The sequence below is a fragment of the Phoca vitulina genome, unplaced genomic scaffold (assembly GCF_004348235.1).
Source record: "Phoca vitulina isolate PV1807 unplaced genomic scaffold, GSC_HSeal_1.0 scaffold55, whole genome shotgun sequence".
Taxonomy (NCBI): domain Eukaryota; kingdom Metazoa; phylum Chordata; class Mammalia; order Carnivora; family Phocidae; genus Phoca; species Phoca vitulina.
The window spans coordinates 3,047,397-3,061,344 of NW_022589758.1; the positions used below are offsets into that span (position 1 = coordinate 3,047,397).

Here is a 13,948-nt window from a genome sequence, read left to right on the forward strand (position 1 = left end):
GCTAAAGACCTCCATTTCTGCGGCGACGGCCCAGCTGGACCTGAAAAGGCGAGGCTAAGCCAGCAGCCAAGCTGCTTAGAGAGACAGAAACGCCGTTTACACGTCAGAGTCAGTCACCTAGAAAAGCTGGGGAAGGACGAGAGAGGACCGGGCGGGACTACGCTGGGAAAACCCTTTGTCTGCTTTCCACGCACGTCATAAAGTTACTGAAATAAACAGCCAATGGGGGAGGGGCCTTTGGCGGAAATGACATACGTGCGGCCGGCGGCAGAGCGGCCATAGAGACGGGGAGACGGATAGAGAGGCTGCTCCAGGGCCGCACTTCCGGCCATCTCCCTGGGAGACGTGCATTGTGGAGCCGGGAGCAGGCCGTGCCTGTTAGGGTCTCCGGTGGCCGGGACCGCTGTAGCGGCCCCGCGGGCGGGATGTTCCGGGGTTTGAGCAGTTGGCTTGGCTTCGAGCAGCCGGCGGCGAGTGGCCGGCAACCTGAGGGAGACGGGCAGGTCGAGGAAGACGCTCCACCCCAGCAGTGCTCCGAAGAGGTGTCAGAGTCGGCGGAGGAGGAGCCGCGGCAAGCGGGGGACCAGGAACTGCTTCATCAGGCAAAAGGCCTCGGCAGTGAGTCTCCTCCGGCCCTCGGGACCAGAGTGTGTGTGTGTGTGGGGGGGTGCCCGCTCCCTTCTCTTGACGCCCGAGGGCGCGGACCCGACTGGTTGGGGGGTGTGGGGTGGGTGGAAGGGGAGGAAGGTGTGTCTGTCACTTGGTCGTCTTGGGACAGGGGAGGTTGATGAGGATCTGGGCAAGGCCGAAGTTTCATCTAGCAGTCAATCCTGTGCCTGAAGTTCCTGGTGACAGGTCAGTCTTTACGAGGTGTGTAAACATTGGGAGCCAGGGCTTCCGTAAAACGGTGTGGTTCGACGTCTTTAGGTTTGACAAGGAATCTTTTTTGTTTAGTTCTCCAGCTTTCACCTCCACACGCCCACCCCCATGACGGGGGACGTTGGGGAACTTTAGTTGGTTGGAAAAGTGCCCTTTGTGCCCTTAGGGCACAGTGTGTTGTCTGTAGTAAAATTGCGGGCAAGAGTTACCGAAGGCCGCCCTCAGGCTGGTCTCCTTTTTAGGTGCAGTGGAATCTTTTTTTTAAGGCGGGAAAGTAGCAGTCCATTTTTGTCTGTGATGCAGGTTTCGGTACTAGATGTTTGATGAACGATATCTCATTTAATCTGTTAAACCTCCCAGTGAGTTGGGAGAACAAGCGCAGAGTTACTGGCTCAAAGTTACACTGATAGTAAGCAGTAGACGTGGAATTTGAACCTAGGTCTGTCTAATTTGAAAGCCACAGTCTAGTTAGGGAGGAGAGTAAAAGTAGTAGGTTTGAAGAATAAACACAGAGCTCTGGTAATTCTGATTCTGGAGACCTTGGCGGGCTTAAATAATAAAAGAAAACGTCTTTGAGAAGGTGGGGCCTAAAGCAGATTGCACTACAAGTGAGAGACCTGCACCAAAGGTAGATACTAAATTTAGCAAGTGTTTTTTAAGAATCTACTAAAAGGCCAGATCATAGGGGAGGCTGGAGCCTGAGAGTGGAGAAACACATATTTGAATGAGAAAGGCTCTAACATTTCAAGAAGTTTGGGGAGGGGGCAGGGAAAACAGACATAATCTCAAGATATGGCAGTACAGAATCTCAGCTCAAGGTCCCCAAACAGTGCACAAGAGAAATAAAACTTAAGTGCTGTGCAACAAAAGCTCTAAAGAGCGAACAAGTGTTTTGTGTGTAGAAAACTGAGAAGAAATGAGCTTGCAATACTCAAAAGATGTGAGATGAATTGGACTAGAGCAGAAAGGCTATGTTAGGTATTTGAGATAGATACAAGATATATGTTAGGAAAAGCAGGGTATGGGTGTTTACTTCATTTCATAGAACATAGAGAACTATTTTCGTTGATCTTCAGGGGACTATCAAAAGTCGCTTTTTTTTTTTTTAAACTAATTTCCTATGCCTAACATGGGGCTTGAACTCACAACCCTGAGATCAAGAGTCACATGCTCTAGTGACTGAGCCCGCCAGGCACCCCAGAAGTCAGTTATTAAAACAGCGAGGGCTTTATCGTCAACTTGAAACCTCACATTTGTATTTACTTATTTTTTTAAAGATTTTATTTATTTATTTGAGAGAGCAGGGGGAGGGGCAGAGGGAGAGGGAGAAGCAGACTCCCCGCTGAGCAGAGACGTGGGGCCCGATCCCAGGACCCCGGGATCATGACCTGAGCCAAAGGCAGACGCTTAACCAGCTGAGCCATCCAGGCGCCCTATATGTTATCTAAAAAGACTCCCCTCTCTCTTTTTTTAAAGATTGTTTTTATTTATTTGAGAGAGAGAGAACGAGCAGTGGGAAGGGGCAGAGAGAGAGAGAAGCAGACTCCCTGCTGAGCAGGAAGCCCCGGGGCTTGATCCCAGGACCTCCCTGAGATCATGACCTGAGCCCAAGGCAGAGGCTTAATCAACTGAGCCACCCAGATGCCCGAAAAGACTCCTCTCTTAAAAACTGAAATTAAGTGCCTCTGAGCCCGACTCCCACTACGTAGATTCATTTCTTTAGCCTTTTAAAATCTACGTGGGCTCTTACACTCAATACTACCTAAATACTTCTGGTTCATGGTGATCTATTTGTAAATTTAGGCAACTCACCAGTTACAAATGGTGGACACCCAGGCCTAGATTCCACTCCCTCACCCAAAACCGAACCTTCCCATCCTTGGTCCTTCTTCCTGATAAACTCTGGCCTCCTAGGATTACCTGCTTCAGAAGGAGGGCAGTTTATAAGGGAACTCACAGAAGAGCTCCTCCCTACCTCCCTGAAGGCGTCATGCCCCAAAGTAACTTCTAATTCAGCACAGATTGGTTGCTTGATTTTTGTTAAAGTCGGCCAAATTGAAGCTTTTTCTGTACTCTTCCTTTAAAAAAAAAAAAATCCATACCTCTGAGAGTGTTAAATACACGAGTCATTTGCACAGTTTAAATAAGTGGGAGGATGGCCAAAAATGAGCTTTGGTTTTTTCAAAACCGTCTCTAAGGCCAGTCCATGCCCAGAAATGGAGGAAGGACAACCTCCTCTTCTTTGAAAAGTGCTCTTAGTATTTGCAGTGGAACTGTATTAATTAGGCCATCCTCTTTTTCTGTAAGGAAAGTGCATTTCAAGTTCTAGGTGCCTAACTTGCTTAGTTTACAACTAAGAAGGCCCCAAAAGTTAGTGTGTATGTAGGAAAATATATGTCTGCTTCAATACAGAAGTAAAATAACTGATTCAGTTCTGATGACAAACCCAGGTTTACCATGAGGGAGGGCAGTGCAAATGGTCAAGAGCTTGGATCCCACATCTTATAAACAATAATAAAGAGAACTGGGGATTTTAGCTTGAAGAAGAAACTTGGGGCATTGCTCAAAATTCTGAAAGCTTTTTTGTAGAAAAGTCATTCTATGTTACTTAAGAGGACAGATCTAAGTCTGAGAGGTAGGAATGACAAGGAAAATGAAAAGGATTTTCTAATTAGAGGGGGATAACAGTAATAATTGGCTACACTTTGAAATCATGTGCTCCCCATCCCTGGAAGTAGGGCTACCTGGATAAGAGGTTCAATTAGGTAACCTCTAAAGCCCCTTCCAACATGAAGATTCTCAAATTGTATGAAATACAGTATTTTTGAAAAATTAGCCAGCAATGGCTTAAGAATATTGGTTTTCTAAGGCTTTGCCTTAGAAACCACTATCTGCTCCTTATTTTCTTATTCTAGCAGCAAGCCTTAATCTCTTTATTCTTTTTACTCTGACAAATGTATGCTTTTTCTGACCTTTGAGAACCTTCCCACTTTCCTTTATCCTTATCATTCCATTCAGTTCGGTAAGCCCTTGTCACTTGCTCATATGAGATGAGGCAGTATGGAATTGGGGCACAAGCTTGCCAGTTAGAAGCAGATAGCTTATGTTTGAGTTTCCTGCATTGTTGTCTTTATTGTGATACCATTTGCAAATTATAGAAAATTCAGCTGCAAGTTACAGAGAATCCAACAGAGGCATAATGAGAAGACCTTGATTATGTCGGAAGTTCCCAAGACCACCCCTAGGTTTGATGAGCACCCACCAAAATGGGGGTTGTTTTGGCAAGAAGGAAGGGGCTAGGCATTGGATAGGCAGTCAGCAGAGTCTGCCGCTATCTTAATGGGCAAATCATTTATCCTCTGTGAGCCTTGGCTTACCTATCTGTAAACTGGGCAGATTATACCTATTCTTCCCAGGATGATTGTGAGATTAAAATGACTACTTTCATTGTTAGCAGTTTGCCCTCTCCTTCCATAAGGCTGCGTCGTCATACTCACCGAGAGCCATTTTACTTAGTCTTCCTTTCTTCTTTGGTTGCTGCTTTAGTTCAGACCTCTTTGTGCCTATGTTCCTGAAGTGGACATTGTACTCCTATTACTTCCTGTTAACTCTTATCTTAGTCTCAATTTTTTCTAACCACTTAATGAAAACTGTCTTTAACTTGGTGTCATCCAATATATTAATTTGCAAAATTAATAAACCACTTCTCATCTTTATGAGCTTCTTACCTGAAAATCTCCTATCATGCTTTCCCACACCCCACTCCCTCTGACCTCGGAATCCATCGCACTCTCTAATTACTCTTGGGAGACCTTCTCCCTCCCTTCTCTGAGTGCCTCTGTTGAATGATTATTCTTGCTTCTCTTGTCTTTGAGCCTTTTATTGGCTTGTTTGTTTAGAAATGGACATTCCTTGAGGGCAAGAACTATATTTCCTCCAGTGTTCTCTGTGTTCAGTGTACTCCACTCTTGGAGTCATTAAAATCTGAGAATTGAGATTATTATGCTAAAATAACCAGTTTTTATTTTTTAAAGTTTATTTATTTATTTATTTATTTAAGTAATCCCTACACCCAGTGTGGGGCTCGAACTCATGACCCCAAGATCCACAGTCACACGCTCTTCAGACTAAGCCAGGCACCCCAAAATACCAGTTTTTAAATGACAGTCCTCCTTAGAATAAAAATGATGATTCTAATTAAAAACATTCTCCTGAGAAAATCTTAAAAGGAACCCTGCTCTTTTTAAAACTTTAGATTTCTTAGACTGTCAGCAAAGAATATTTTTACAAAATAATCTGGCTGTCTACCCAATTTATCATACCACTTTGTAAATAGACTAGTCATAACCAAAGAGAAATGAGGGACCGCCCTAAAACTCAGCACTATTATGTTGCTCCCCATTCATCCATCTAGCAAGTACTTACTGGTCACTCATTGCGGATACAGTGGTGAATCACACAACCTTGGTCCCTGCCCCAGTGGGACTTAGGATGGGCCTTCAGTTTAACTGAGAAGACTGAGCCACCAAGTAATCAGTAGAGTGTCATGAATATTGTTGGTCTGGCAACACAGGTGCTGAGGGAACACATCTCAGGAGCTCCTGCTCTAGTCAAGGAGCCAGGGAACATTGCCTGAGAAGTGCTATCTGTGTAAGTGGAGACCCACAGTATATGTAGAGTTGGCCAGATAAAAGTGTTTCAAACCAAGGAATAATGTATCTGAGACCTCCTTGGAGGTACTCAAGAATTTCTTGGGGTCATATGAATGTAGAATAGGAGGGGGAAGAATGGTGAGAATGAAACCAGAGGCAAGTAGTATCCTGTGGTATAGTCACAATGGGCTGTTGACATCACCGACAGGTAAACGCCACCAAACACAATGGGAGAAAGTAGACTGTTTATGGTAAAGGCTACAGAAAGTGGGAGAGAGGGTCATTCAGATTGGCAGATAGTACTGCTGCTTCCAGATAGCAGTACAAGTTGCCTGATTCTCTGGAAGAGATACCAGCCACCAGTGAGGGTTTAATCTGGTGTGCCAAGCTCCCTTTGCCATTCTTATCTGGGTTTTCCCCCGCCTGAGTGTTGAGAGAGTCAACCTACCTGCCCCTCAGCAGGTGCAAGTAGCAGAGGCAAGACTGTCCTAACTTAGAGAGTATTTCCCACTAGATGAGATTGGAAGGCCAGTTGCCCAGGAGCATCCCCTAGCAAGTCCAGCTTCAGAACCTGCCTGAGGTTGCTTCCTGCAGCCTACATTGTATACAGTGTGGACTTAGAAACAGTATTTGTCTATGTACAGACCTTTATGTTATAGTTGCAATAGAGCCGTGATACTTGTGTCTTTTCAAGTTTTCAGGAAAGTTAAATTTGTGCTTTTGCTTTGTTTTGTAAAGATGAAAGTTCGCGTGTTCCAGTTTTGTTTTTATTTTTATTTATTTATTTTTAAAGATTTTATTTATTTATTTGACACAGAAAGAGCACAAGCAGGGGGAGCAGAGGGAGAAGCAGGCTTTCCGCTGAGCAGGGAACCTGATGCAGGGCTTGATCCCAGGACCCTGGGATCATGACCTGAGCTGAAAGGCAGGCACTTAACGACTGAGCCTCCCAGGTGCCCCTATGTGTTCCAGTTTTAATCTTATTCTGCATATTTGCTCATTATTATTAGGTTAAGGATTTATGTTTATATTAGGGCTTGCCAAGATTCCTATTTATTAAAAATTCCTCCAGATTTATTATGGGATAGCTTAATCTAGGGAAAGAAGGGCATGTTTTCTTTGAACAAGAGGGAAGGAGAAAATAAAATAGGATATTTAGGGTCTGGAAAGGAAGGAAAGTGAAAGGGAGCCTTGATCTTATTTGTGAAGTTGGAAGGGAGATTATCTACTGAGATAAATTAAAATGAGAGACTGGAGAAGGGCAAGACAAGTCTGAAACAGCTACTGGGGGATAAGGGGTGGGAGAATGCTAGCACTCTTTGAAAGAGATTAATTAAAGGCCTGGTATGGATGGCTAGTCCACCCCAGAAAGTGAAGTACTGTCAGTGCTGTCAGTGTTTGAAGTCCTAGTTAACAAGAATCGTGCCCTGTGGTTTAAGATTCCCGTGAGAGCTCTTTAAGGGACAATCACAAATATAATAACCATTGTACTTGAATGGAGCATAGACTGTCTTTTATTCTTTACAGACTATCTGTTTAGCTTTGCAACTGCTGCTACAAAAAAGATAACTGAATCAGTTGCTGAAACCGCACAAACAATAAAGAAATCAGTAGAAGAAGGAAAGATAGATGACATCATTGATAAGGTACATTTAAACATCTTTTGAAATTGATTAGCAGCTAATATAATTATCCCTTTTTATGAACTTTATCAACCCAAGTAGGATATCATATTCTGATAAAAATATTGTTTTGAGATTCTTGGGTTTTTTTTTTCTTTTTGTGTAAGAAGTAGCTATGATTTAAATAACCTTGGTTTTAATTTTAATATATTCTAAAATACACTGATACTTTTGGGTAACACTAAACTTTTTATATTGTGAATTTAATTTTAAACTATAACTGTTTCCAAACATTTATGCCTTTGAGTCATTCATTTAAGTGTTTAAAGTCCTAGCCCATTAGGAATTACACTTTTTTTTTTTTTTAAAGATTTTATTTATTTATTTGACAGAGAGAGAGATAGCAAGAGAGGGAACACAAGCAGGGGGAGTGGGAGAGGGAGAAGCAGGTTTCCTGCTGAGCAGGGAGCCCAATGTGGGACTCGATTCCAGGACCCTGGGATCATGGCCTGAGCCAAAGGCAGACGCTTAACGACTGAGCCACCCAGGCGCCCCAGGAATTACACTTTTAAGTAAGTTTGTTCATTTCCTACAGTGGTAGGGTCCAGACCCAGGGAATTTCATTTATGTTGGGAATTATTTGAACTAAGGAGGTCATCAATTAAACTTTAGATAGCTTGTTATTTAGATGCTTTGTTATGTGTACTATTTGTTAGAATGAGATTTGACTTGGCTTTTATTGTTTTTTTGGAATAAAGCAAAAATTCAGTTTTTAACTCATTTTACCTTTGCATTTGAAAAGATAATCCATCATAAAAGAGTTGTATACTTGAAATTCAGAAATGTTGAATTTCTGTTTGTTGGCGAAAGGGGGAAGTATTACTTTTTTAACTGTTTTATATGAAGAAAATTAATAAAATGTCTCCTGACTTCACAAATCTTAAATGTAATTCTTATCTAATAATAAAGTTCTCAAAGTAACTTGACTCTTTATATATTTTTTAACAGACAATTATAGGAGATTTTCAGAAGGAACAGAAGAAATTTGTTGAGGAACAGCTTACCAAAAAGTCAGGTATGATACATGTTTTTTGTACACGACGTACTTACCTGCCAGATTTTATTGAGCACCTGTTAATGTGCCAGACACCACACTAAGGCTCTGACAATGCAAAACTGTGTAAGTAACAGCCCCATCCTTCGGTAGCACAAAGACTAGTCGGGGAGACAAGCTCATAAACCTTTGTGCTTTAAAGGAAGGAAGGATATTGTTCCCTGTGGCTGGGATGGAGGGTGAGACCAGCGGATGAAAACCCCTCTGGGGAGCTGGCTCTGAAAGAGAGTGAGCTTTCATTTCTCAGTTTAGAACATGTCCAGCACAATGTGTGATGTACACATAATAGGCACTTAGCAAAAGTTGGCTTCCTTCCCGTTCTCTTCAGGAGGAAAAAATGAAAGAGCTTTCCAGTGGAGTGACAGGGCGCTGTGAAAAGTCATGACGTGTTGTGGGAAATTACTCAATATATTTCTTTCTTCCTTTTTTAAAAAAAGATTTTATTTATTTATTTAGAGAAAGAGAGAGCAGGGAGCCCGACGTGGGGCTCGATCCCAGGACCCTGACATCATGACCTGAGCCGAAGGCAGGCGCTTAACATACTGAGCCACCCAGGCGCCCCTCAATACATTTCTTTACTGACAAGTGCTCGTTTAAATGTTTGGTAGTTATCGGGTCTCAGAATGTCTACTTTTGCTGTTTGGATGTACTCAAACACAAAACTGGCCTCATGTCTTTGAATTTGGCAAAAGGGTAAAATAATTCGATCAGTTTGAGCAGTGCCACAAATTCAAAAAGAGCTAGTTAGTCGTGTGGTGAGTCAGGCATTGTCATGCCTAGGTAAACTCAAAGTATAAAGCAGATCTTTGGGACAAATACTCTGTACAAATTAGCATACCTTCGTGATTCATGGGAAGCAGTGTGGGAAGCAGTGCAAGTGATCCTGGCTTAGAGACTTGGGGTAGGAGTTGGTTGCAGTCTCTGAGATAGAAAATTGGAGGGAGTAGGGTGAAAGGATTGAAGGTACTCTCAGTTTTGAGGTGCCCAGGTGAGAGGAACATGTACAGAAGCAGGGAAGGGAATGCAGGTGGCATATCAGGAAAATGCCCTTGCTCAGTTGCACTAGTCACATTTCAAGGGCCCAACAGCCGCATGGGAGCTAGCGGCTTCCATATTGGACAATGCACACCTGGAACATTTCCATCATTGCAGAAAGTTCTTTTGGTCACCACTGCTCTAAATTAACTGAATGGGGTCCAGCAGCAGCAGTTGATTCCTATTTGAAGCATGGAGAATTCCATCTGCCAGTAGAGATTGTTAGTCAAGTCATGTAAAAACCATGAGAGTAGGTGACCTCAGTGAAAAGTGTGTCAAACATGAAGAGAGCTGAGCAGAGATCTAGTGTTGAGGGGAAGGGAGGAATGGGAGAAATTGACAGTTCCTGAACACCTGCTAAGTGGCGGGTACTTTATATACAGTATCTTAAGTGGCAGGTACTTTATATACAGTATCTTCTTTAGTAAAAGGATGGATTAGCAAGGTTAAGTGATTTGCTGAAGGTTGCTCAGCTGTTAAGTGATGAAACAAACCTGCCATTTAAAAAACAAACAAACACACACAAAACTGCCCATTTACCTGAGATAGAACAGCTAGGAGAGAGAAGCAATGGAAGCCCAGAGAGGGGAGAATTTCAAGGAGAGTGAGGTCAGCTGAGAGGTCCATTTACAAGGACCGTGACGAGAGGCACTGTGTGAGTATCCCACGTGCATTTGTTAATTTAACACTCACAGTAACTCTCTGAAGTACTTTTCTCTCCATTTTGCAGAGAAGGAAACTCGGCCTAGAGAGAAAAGAACTAGGAAGTGTCCATGGGTTGGACAACCAGGAGGCTATTGGTTACCCTAAAAAGAGCAGTTTCAGAGGAGCAGGGAGGTGGGGGATGTCTCATCCGTAACAGTAGATTGGGCCTTGAAAGGACCTCACCTGAGGGTAAGAAACACCAGGAGAGGCTGTTCAAGGTGAATAGACTTAAAATGGAGGCCAGAATATTAAAGTAAATAGTGTGAGGGGAAAAAAAAGTTGTTGTTTTTAAGATTTCATTTACTTATTTGCCAGAGAGGGAGGGAGGGAGAGAGAGAGAGAGCAAGAGCACAAGCAGGGGGAGTGGCAGGTAGAGGGAGAAGCAGACTCCCTGCTGAGCAGGGAGCCCAACGTGGGGCTCGACCCCAGAACCCCGGGATCATGACCCGAGCCGAAGGCGGATGCTTAACCAACTGAGCCATGAGGCACCCTGGAAAAAAAGTTTTGAAAGGGCTTTACCCGATTTTTTTTAAGTATGAAAATATGTTTAGGGGTGCCTGGGTGGCTCAGTCATTAAGCGTCTGCCTTTGGCTCAGGTCATGATCCCAGGGTCCTGGGATCGAGCCCGGCATCGGGCTCCCTGCTCCGCGGGAAGCCTGCTTCTCCCTCTCCCACTCCCCCTGCTTGTGTTCCCTCTCTCGCTGTGTCTCTCTCTGTCAAATAAATAAATAAATTCTTTAAAAAAAAAAAAAAAAGAAAATATGTTTATTTTATCTTATAGTTAACAGAATTTGGATTATAATTGCCACATTTGCTTGCCTAGGATGAGCCAAAGAATGAGCCAGGTGTCTGTCTGTCCACATGTCCATCCACACATGCACATAACTTTTCTATCAGCTGGTACACAATAGGATGTCTCTTCCATTGGACTTTTGCAACATGATAGAAAGGGAGATTGTTTTGGCGAAAATATTAGGACCCCCCTGCATGTCTATCTTCCGTGCTGACCTCCCACCTCCACAGCCTTGGCTCTGCCCTCTTGCCCTGCCCTGGTTCAGATGGTAGAGCTGCTCAGATGAGCAAAATACTCACGGGCTTTGTCTCCACTCTTTCACACTTGCTGCTCCCTCTGAATACCCCCTACACACATCCACCACTGAATTCCTCCTAGACCAAGATCAGCTCCCAGGTCTCCGCAGAAAACCCCTGGGACTCACCTCTCAGTGGTTGCCATTTGTTTTCTGGCATTATAAGCCTGCTTGAGTTGTACTCCTTTTTCTTGTGAGCCCCAAAGACAATGTGTCTTTTGTAGATCCTGGCCCTATTGTTTATTGTTGCTGATTTGCCATTTCTTTCTTCATTTGCTTTCAGTCCTGACAACCCTTTTCTCAGTTCCTAATTGCTTATCACCTTTTGTCATGAATTAAGTACAGTGACGTTTTAAAAAGAACTTTTTATTTCAATTTACAGAAATTTGCAAGTATAAAAGGAGTACTGAGAACACCCCCGACACCCTCTACCTAGATTGTTGGTTTTATTCCATCTGCCTTATCCTTTACTCTTTCTCACTCTGTGTGTCTTGTCTTTTCTGTTCCACTCAGTGTGTGTTTCCTAAGAATTAGGTATATTATCTTACACAATCCAGTTATCAGCTTTAGGAAATATAACATTGATATAATGTGCATATTCTAATTTTGTCAATTGACCCAGTAATGTCCTTTGTACGTTTTCCCCCTCAATACAGCATGCAGTCTAGGGTACAGTATTGTAGCTTTTGTCATGTGTCTTAGCCTCCTTTAATCTGCAACATTTCCGTGGTCTTTGTCTTTTAGGACATTAATGTTTTTTTTTTTTTTTTTTTTTAAAGATTTATTTATTTATTTATTTGAGAGAGAGAGAATGAGAGAGCAAGCACATGAGAGGGGGGAGGGTCAGAGGGAGAAGCAGACTCCCTGCCGAGCAGGGAGCCCGATGCGGGACTCGATCCAGGGACTCCAGGATCATGACCTGAGCCGAAGGCAGTCGCTTAACCAACTGAGCCACCCAGGCGCCCCAGGACATTAATGTTTTGGAAGGATACTCCCCCCCCCTTTTTTTTTTTAAGACTTTGTTTATTAGAGAGAGAGAGCACCAGCAGGGGGGAGTGGGAGAGGGAGAAGGAGGCTTCCCGCCGAGCAGGGAGCCCGATGTGGGGCTCTATCCCAGGACCCTGGGATCATGACTTGAGCCAAAGGCAGACACTTAACCGACTAAGCCACCCAGGCGCCCCTCCCCCACTCCTTTTTTTAAATAAACCATTCCTCAGTTGGGCTTTGGCTGATATTTCCTCATGATTAGATTCAGATTATGCATTCTTGGCCAGAATACTACATAGATGATGTGACCTCCTCAGGATATCACATCTGGAGGCCTACAGTGGCCATCTCTTTCTCATTAGTGATGATGATTTGGGTCACCTGGTCAAGGTGTTGTCCATTTCTCCACCATATAACTTAAGTAATTTTTTTTTACCAAATGCTTACATGCTTTAGTCATACATCACGTGTGGGAATTATGATGAATGTTCATGTTTGGAACTTGTTAGTAAATTGCTAAAATGATTATGTGGAAACTTTCTCATTCTTTCAAACCACGGATTGCAGTGTAACCCTTGTAAGCTGTTTTTCTCTTTTCTTTGTTATTAAAAACCTTTAGAAGCAGCAGTACCCCCATGGGTTGATAGTAATGATGAAGAAACAATTCAACAACAAATCTTGGCCTTATCAGCTGTAAGTATCTGTGATTCCCTGTGTAGAAATACTTTCTTCCTATTGTGATTTTATCCTTAGTTTTTCTTCTATACAGTTTTTTAAATGTTTTGAGATGTTAGGACTGTACACATCAACTTTCACTGTTTTTTCCCCCTAAGTCTCCCCCCTCCCGTTTCAACCTGCTTCTCTTTAAGTTCTTTTTTATTAATGGTAAAGTATAATCTATTACACAAAATAATTCTTTCAGCCTTAAAAGGATTCTTTTGTTATTAAGATAATCTTTGAGATATGCTATCATATAAATTTTGTAGATAGCATTCTAGTTTGTCTGAATGAAAAGATGGTATTCTAAATTTTCTCTTTAACTGTTATATATATTTGAAACTGAAATTTAAAAGAAAATAAAATTTTCTGTGCTGGCCCACAAAAATTTCTCTCAAGACTTCAGAGGGAACGCAGTGATACCAGTTAACAATTGTATAGCACCTGACAGTTTCAGAAAGAACTTTCTTACGCATTATCTCCTTTGAGCTTCACGCACATCTGTGAGGTAGATAGGAGCTTTTATCGCCATATACAGGCATGAGGATGTGACTCCCAGATGTGACCCTCACTACTTAACATGTGTTTCCACTGGGCTGTGCATTCTTAGCGGGCAGAAGCTGGCTTTGATCTCTGTCCTTAGCACCCAGGAGCCTGCCTGGCATAGGACTCAGCAAGTAGGGCTTTTACTGTATCAGTGGCTTTCAAGCTTTGTTTTTAATCCACTCTTTTTTTTAGCCAAAGTCATAAATGGAACTTCAGCCTAGGAAACAGACAGAGAACTGGGCTCTTTACTTCCCTTCCATTGCCCTCCCTCAGGACGTTTTAAGGTTTTTTCTTTTCCATTAGTAAATCCTTCAAAGGCCTGAGCACCCATTATGAGTTCAGCGTGAACCCCACGTATTTTGTTGACTGTGTTGTGGCCACACTTGATGCTGCTGTCACAGAATGCTTTTCTCCGGAAGCAAAGTGGGACAGTGAGACTATCGTTTGAGGGCAAATATCAGATACTCACCAGTCAAGTCCCCACAGCTCCTCTGTCCCCCAGACCTGTTCCTGTCCTCATCTTCTCCATCTCAAAATCAGATTCCAGTTATCCACCAGTTTTTTTCTAGTCACCAGCCTAGGAGTCTTCCTTCAGTCACACCC

General features: G+C 43.0%; 1 protein-coding gene across 1 annotated transcript in view; it reads left to right on the forward strand.

Annotated features, from left to right (window-relative positions):
• The first annotated feature begins 297 nt into the window (after window positions 1-297).
• SYAP1 (synapse associated protein 1) overlaps window positions 298-13,948 on the forward strand; it is a 30,166-nt gene continuing 16,515 nt past the window's right edge. The window contains exons 1-4 of the mRNA XM_032389620.1: window positions 298-618; window positions 7,059-7,177; window positions 8,162-8,228; window positions 12,702-12,775. Coding sequence (XP_032245511.1) covers window positions 426-618; window positions 7,059-7,177; window positions 8,162-8,228; window positions 12,702-12,775 — 453 coding nt within the window. The 5' untranslated portion in view covers window positions 298-425. The remainder of the gene's footprint in view (window positions 619-7,058; window positions 7,178-8,161; window positions 8,229-12,701; window positions 12,776-13,948) is intronic.